A 7,630-nucleotide genomic window follows, 5' to 3' on the forward strand; every position below is an offset into this window, starting at 1 on the left:
GTTTTTTATTATTGTTGTCATTAGTGATTATCTCAATTTCGGCTAAAAGAATTGACAAAATCCTACACATTGTACCTTTAAGTATCAAAAGTAAATTTCTGACACAAAATCTATTTAAGTCTTAAAAGTAAAAGTACTGAGTAAAAGTGAACAGTTAGATTTTCCAAAATGACATTTATTGGGAGGTGACTTCAAAAAAATATTTTTTCTAACAGCGTGCAGCTGTGATGGGTTGTGTACAAGCTAATAGGGTGTCAGAATGGTATATATATTTATACTTCTCATCAAACCACAATTAAATTCACTCTATCCAGGAGACACAATTTATCAGGATAGTATTTTTTTAAAGTAACAACTCAGAATAAAATGGGAGTAACAACTTTCTACTTCTTACCTTTTTAAMAAATGTAGTGAGTAGAAAGTACAGATAATTGTGTAAAAATGTAATGTATAAAAGTAAAAAGTACGCTGAAAAATAATTACTCAAGTAAATGTCCTGATGCATCTCAGTAATCCAGGTAAAAAAGTAAAGTACAGATACCCAAACATTCTACTTAAGTACAGTAACAAAGTATTTATACTTAGTTACTTTACAACTCTGACTGTGGACACAAGAGGAAGCTGTCTGAAAGGGATGTTATGGTCTAAAACCCCCTTGGGGCAGCGGCAGAGAGAACAGCGGGGKTCCGTAACCTTGTTTGCTCCGAGGTTATGAAAATATCAATTTATTGTTTGTCTGTAACAATCACCAAATTGGTCCATGTACTTTTTGGTCATTCGTTTAAAAATTTGATATATTATAAAACAGAAAAAAACAGATGGTTCTATTTTCATTTTGTACTCCAAAAACAGGAAAAAGTTTATTTTGTCAAACAGAAAAATAACACTCATTATCGGACCATGTAAGGTGGAGCTAGTTGAATGACTTTTTTAATGACAGGCAGCTGCCTGTAAATAAATAAACGCTCGCTAAATGCGTATATGTATAAGTATTTCTTTAACAAAAATATAGCTAGTWTAGCTAGCTAATTTCTTTTTAAAAACTGTAGTTATCCAGCTCCACCTTAAATAGTCTGATAATGGAATAAATGAACGCTGTAGCTAACAGTAGTGATGTGCAGATCGATACTGAAATATCGATACTACCGATACCAGAACTTTATGTTCTAGAATCGATACTGAAATCAAAATACTTTGATACTTCAGTTATTTTACATAATGTGTATCATTAACAGGGAAATAATGGAAAAATAACTAACCTGTTCAAATCTTGTTTAAATCATATGTGTTTAGAGGGAATACTTTTTCTTGGGTAATGCATAAGCACAGTGTCACTCAGTGCTATGCTTAGTCACTCAGTCTGGATGTATGGCAGGTCATTTTAATATAAAATCTACTTCGTCTGACTGTAATTACATTTTAGATGAGGGGTTCCAAAACCTTTTTATGCCATGTCCCCCCAAACAGCATTAGTTCTGGCCAAGGACCTTCTTGCAAAACCCWCAAACAATGCTACAAAATATACAAAGTAACAACTTTTAGAATGTTTTTCTCTCACTTTTGTTCACTATTCAAAAATTATTATATTTCTTTAGAATAAGAATTTTAAATTGTGCTAAACAAATATAGAGTTAGGGTTAGAAAGACTTTTAAATTAATATAGTACAAAGTACTATGTCATGTTTTATTTATAAAGTGTTTTTTTTTTTCAAACGCTCTACATTTTAAGATTTACCAGACACATTATGTGTGTTATCACAAAGTATCATTATCGGATCGGTATCGCCGATACCAGGCAAATTTTACTCGGTATCGGTATCAGAAAGAAAATTGGCAGTATGGGACATCACTAGCTAACAGGCAGCCACAATAAATAAACACTAACTTAGTTTAATGTTTCTTTAACAGGTGTCAGATGATAGTTTGTATCACTGATGATTCAAACTGTTTCCTGAAACCGCTGCTGCTTTTAGCACGTGAAGCCTTTCTCCAAGAGGTCCATATGTGATGAACTTGAAGCCGCAGCAGGTTCCAGAGGACGTCGTTGAGTTGCTTCTAACAAAAATAAAATGACGGACCGATTTTCTGTTTTTGGATTATAAAATAAAAATAAAATAAAGGTCCATTTTTTTGCCTTTTTAGTGTGTTTTTAAAATGAAAAACAAATGACCAAAACATACACTGACCCAAAACAAGTCCATTTGAAGAATTAAAACTCTGTATAACTTACTTTTCCAAATGAAAGCTAATTAATATTCAGTTTGATAAAGAAAGTAAGGTTGAACGTGTTTTGGGAGRGGTGGTGAGCAGTGAGGGTGTCTTTTGGCTTGGGAGTAAGGGGGGACATTAAGCAAAATAGGCTGGGAACCACTGCTTCACTCATGCACTAAAAAACTGAATATAAACTGTAGGCAGGAATCATCTTCTTTCTTTGATTCTTCAATTTTTTTCCAACAAATAAGCATCTCTATTAAAAAAAAACTCATCTATTTACATTTGCAAAAAATAAGTGTGCCATAATCTGACCTGAGTGTTACCTAAAAGGGGGCCGCGTGTCATATTTTAACTCCCTTTGTCTTTGACAGATGGCTTGGCTCTAAAAGCTTCTGTCCATGGTGTTGAAGGCTGGCCTGATGTATGAGTGTTAGGTCCTGTTTGATAAATCCACCATGTCACTCCGCCTCTGACAGCCATTCATCTTGCTTTGCTTTCTCATGTGAAATGTTCGCTGTGCTGGATAATTCAGTGAGACAAATAAAACGTGAGTCCTGGAGCTTAGGCCGGGCTCTACCGCACTCTGGGCTGCGCTTTATCTCTGTGTTAAAGGGGACAATGTGTCCCTGTCTAAGCATGAGCAGCAGCAGCTACAACACAGTGTCTGTATTCAGACCAGCTGAAGGACGGACATGCTCCTAATGAGGCGACTAATGAGTTCTGTTCTATTGTTGCTGCTTTTTCTTTTTCCTGGGATTAGAGTGACCATTCAGACGGAGTCCTTTGACTTCTAACACCAATTACATTTCATTTTTATGYCCCAGTTGATCATTTCCAACATTGTTTTGGCATTATTACAGTCAAATTAGAAAATATCAAAAAAGAAGTAGACCATGTTTGTAAAAGAAACAATGACATTTATTTTTTTCGTAGCGCTTTTCTCGATTAGTCTGTTGTGCCCATTGATCACATATAATACAGTTAATATAAAAATGGCTTTTAACTTTACACCCAAAGCAATAACAAAATGTTTTCTTAAAATATGTATGCTAAAAATACTGAGAAAGTATTTCCACTAAACATATTGGAGTATAGCTTGTGGTTCTGCAGTGATGACGTTTTGCTGTGGCCGACGACTTCCCTCGGATCTCTTTCTTGCTTTCCTCGTGTAGTTCTTGTTGTAGGCACTTACCAGAGTATAACAAACCACATCACTTACCTCAGGTTTTATCGACCTCTTCGATTAGTTTTAGTAAAATGTATCCCTCATTTTTCTTTGTCTCCAGTCATTGTTGTAATAACTACAAAGCATAAACAGCCATTTGGCAAATCTCCTCTCTAGACACCCATTTTGTAGCTGAATTTCATTAAGCTTAATGTGACGCTGTAATCAAAACTACTCTGCTTCTCTCTGCAATTTAAAACCCATTTAAACTTTTCACATACAGAGGATTTGTCATTACATCAACAGAATATGTAACAAAATTTCCAAAAAAAAAAAAAAAATCAAGAATCCATTTTTAAATAGAAAAGGGGAATATAGTTCATCAAAAGGCTTACACCATAGTCACTGTTATTCGTCTACTCTACTAAATCTCCTTTCCCGTAATAGACAGGTGTTATTATTGTTTCTCTAACTCGTCTATGGATGTTCGACAAAGCACAGACGGTATTGCTTGGGACCACACGGACAGTTCCACAACTCTGAACACATTTAACAGTCAATTACAAGAGAGCAGACCACCATCCTCTTCTTTGCGTTCAGTTTTCTTCCTGTATTTCTGGATGAATGGTAGTTTAGAGTATATTTTTGCAGTAGACCTCTTCCTGTTTATGAAAGCTTGGTTCGATATAACGTTTTACAAAGCCACCACTTCAACCGGGATGACGTGTAGTCTAGWTAAGTGTTCCGCCCCACACAAAAAAATATAATTTTTCCAGTGTTATCTGAGCTGAGGATCAGCCACAGCTATGCCCTTTGAAACCAGTCCAACTTTATTCATCCCTGCTTAAGGCCTTGTCCATTTACTGTAGCTGATGTGAGGTGCTCTGCACAGCTGGGCTCCCTAAAAGGCATTATCAGATACATTTATGACTGTGGCTTTAACTTCCACTCCGCTTGGCAGCCCCTTACCTGATTCCCACAGCTTTGCAAAGAATGAAGAGTGCAGATCGGTAGCTTCCACTGGTGTAAGCAAAGCTTTGGAGTCACATTTCCTTATATTCCCGTAATTGTGGTGGTTCCTTAGAGACGCATAAAAAAGCAGACAGGCCGCAGAAATCACAGCCAAGAGCACTCCAAAGACAGTGATTAGCGCTGCATCCCATTTTTCTGTGTCCTTGGCTGCCAGCTCTAATCCCTTAGTGGTGACATTGACACATTTGGTGTCACGGTTGTAGTGGATGGTGCAGATATCCACACATACTCTGTACTGAGTGGCAGGGTTGAGATGAGTGAGGTTGTAGACTTGAATATCTGAAGGAACCCTGGTCGTGAATGCTGTGATGGGACGGTTCACATTTGTTACAGAGTACCATTTAATACTGGGGGCCAATGTGCCTGTAGGGCCTTTCCAGGAGACCAGAATGGAGTTTGCCCCCACCGATTTTACCACAACATTGAGAGACCCCTTTGCAGGTTGGGGAAAGTATCCATTCACCTCTACTGAAACAGATTTAAGGTCAGCTCCAACCAGATTATGAGCGACACACGTGTAGACGCCAGCTTCGTTTTCAGTTACATCGTAGATGTCAAATGTTCCTTCTGGGTGCATGTAGAATTTGTCGGACATGGAGTTGGGAAGAACCCTGGCACCAGACGGGGTAATCCAGTAGATCTCAGGCTCTGGTTCGGCAAAGGCCCGACAGTGGAGCGACACAGAGCTCCCATTCTGTGCTTTAATGTGCCCCGGCATGCTTTCAGGTGAGATTAAGGGCAAACAAATCTCCATCATCTCCCTGAAGTGAACCTGACGAACATGTTGACCTTCATATTCCGGAGGCTCTACACAATACAGGGAATCAGGCTCCATGAAGCGAATGTTGGTTTTATTCATGTTCATCCAGCGGACCACGCAATCACAGCGGATGGGGTTGCTGTGCATGCTGACCTCTCTGAGATTTGGGAGAGATTCGACGGTTATCCTGTGGAGGGCAGAGAGAGCATTGCCATTTAGCATGAGAGTCTCCAGGCGTGGTAGTTTGTAAAAAGCGTTGGGATGGATGTAGGAGAGTTTAGGGTTGTTTGTAGCTTCTATTTTAGTTAGCTCCGGGAGGTTATTAAGAGCAAAGCTGTCAATGGAAACTAGCTCTGGCATGCTGTTAATCCCCAGTTCTTTCAGATGGAGCATATCAACAAAGTCTCCTCTCTGTATCCTGGAAATCGGGTTTTTGTTCAGATCCAGAAACTTCAGATTTTTGACATTTTTCAAAGCATTATGTGGCACCTCTGCAAAAATATTATCATAGAATGAAATGCTCTCCAAGTTTTCAAGACCAGCCAGCGCGTTGTCAGGAAGCTGAGACAAGTTCATTCTGGTAAGAACGAGACTGCGGAGGTTACTCAGTGGATTGAAGTTCATATCATCAATAGAGAGAACTGGATTCTCGCCAATCATTAGAATTTCCAGATTTGGCATTGGGTCAAACCATTCTCTTTTAATAACCTTCAGCTTGTTGGAATTGAGGTGGAGTCGTACGAGGTTGCTGAGTCCCTGGAAGGCCAGTGGAGAAATRAATGAGATGAGGTTGTGATTCATGTAGAGCTCCTGAAGGTTGGCCACGTCTGACAGACACTGTTCAGGCAGTTCCTGTATCCAGTTCTCCTCCATATGAAGGGATACCAGCTGAGAGAGATTKCCCAAATGGATGTCACTGATAGAGGATAGGTTGTTTTGCGATAAATCAATCTCTGTGATATTGGCCAAGTAATCCAAAGGTTTTTCAATTTTGGCAACGTTGTTTGTTTGCAGCAGCAGTACTTGTGTGCCCAGTGGTAATCTCTCCGGCAGGGTAAATAGTCCCAAGTCATTGCAGTCAACTGTCAGCACTTCCATGTACACCGAACTGGGAGAAAACCAGGGTCTGATTTCACATACGCAGAGCTTTGGACAATCAGACGCCACCCCGGTGGCCCCCACAAGAGAGGTCACAGCCAACCCAACAAAGATCCAATCCACAAATGAGACGTCCTTCATATTGGACCGATTTCCTCCAACAAGAAATTGGTCTTTTGTAGATTAAAATGTTTCAGCTGGTAATTTCACAAAAAGTGAATCATTTGGCAGCTGCGAAGGCAACTGACTCACCACCACCACCGCTGGGCTTCCTACGGGGGGTTCTCTTGCTGTGTTGATGTCCTTGAAATGTAATGACCAATCACTCCAAGTCACTCCTGGTGTAACGGTTTGAAGCCAAGCTGCACTTCTAACAAAAATTTAGGATGGGAAATAAAAAGGAGTAGTCCAATATTTAGATTGCTCTAAATCTGCTTCTTTTAAGCTCTTTGCATCAGAGAAAAGTCTGTTTTCTTCCCCTTAAAGATGAATGTCCTCATCGATTGTCTTCACTGGATTCGAGTTTCCACAGTCCAGTCCATTCCAACCTGTGTAAGAAAACAGAAAAAAACACAGAGTGTTACACAACAGAGGTGGTCAAGCAACATCACGAGAGGAGGACTTAGGCATATTGACATTTGTTAAAGGCACACTGATGCATGCTGACATTTATGCACAGTCCCTTCAAGATAGAACAATGGATTTATATCTGCTTGACCTTTTACACTTCGTTTTAGGGATGTACCACATGTGCCCCTACAATACAGCGCTCCAGTTTGAATTTGGAGGTGCGAGTTCAATATTAGTTAGCGAGAGCTTATTAGGATCCTTAAATGGCAAACATCCCAGGGCTTAAGCAATAGCATTTAAGGTAAGAGCTGCAATGGAGTATGTCAGTTACTATAGCAACAAGTAAATGGGCAGTCAGTCACAGTGAGCAGGATGAGATGGTTGAGCTGTACGTGCAAACAAAGAATTTGACCCAGATGCAGTTTGCACCTTGTTGTTGGAAGATAAAAACAGACGTTCCTGGAAATTTAAAACATTGTTCATTTAGATTATCATCAGTAGTACAGTCCATCTGTGGACACACATTACAACCAGGTAAAATGTGCAAAYGTGTAACATATTTGCGCATAAAGCAGTTAAAGTTAGCACATATTGTGCAGATGCTTTTTTGATACATAATAACAAACTATGGCTAAGATCCTTTCTTTCATTTGCCTGTCTGTACAATTACTAATAATAATACTTAAAAAAAACAACTTTATTGGGCTTAAAAACATTTAATTTGGTATTAAGTGTTAAAAAAACCTGATATAGAACTAGTTCTTTATGTTCTGTTTAGGTTAGCATGTATA

General features: G+C 39.0%; 1 protein-coding gene across 1 annotated transcript in view; it reads right to left on the bottom strand.

The window, feature by feature from the left end:
* Nucleotides 1–3,110: 3,110 nt before the first annotated feature.
* The window catches only part of lrrn3b (leucine rich repeat neuronal 3b), a 30,941-nt gene continuing 26,421 nt past the window's right edge, over nt 3,111–7,630 (bottom strand). Inside the window, exon 2 of the mRNA XM_014024636.1 lies at nt 3,111–6,817. Within this exon, the coding sequence (XP_013880090.1) occupies nt 4,281–6,410 (2,130 nt within the window). The 5' untranslated portion in view covers nt 6,411–6,817 and the 3' untranslated portion in view covers nt 3,111–4,280. The remainder of the gene's footprint in view (nt 6,818–7,630) is intronic.

This window comes from Austrofundulus limnaeus, unplaced genomic scaffold (genome assembly GCF_001266775.1).
Source record: "Austrofundulus limnaeus strain Quisiro unplaced genomic scaffold, Austrofundulus_limnaeus-1.0 Scaffold433, whole genome shotgun sequence".
NCBI lineage: Eukaryota > Metazoa > Chordata > Actinopteri > Cyprinodontiformes > Rivulidae > Austrofundulus > Austrofundulus limnaeus.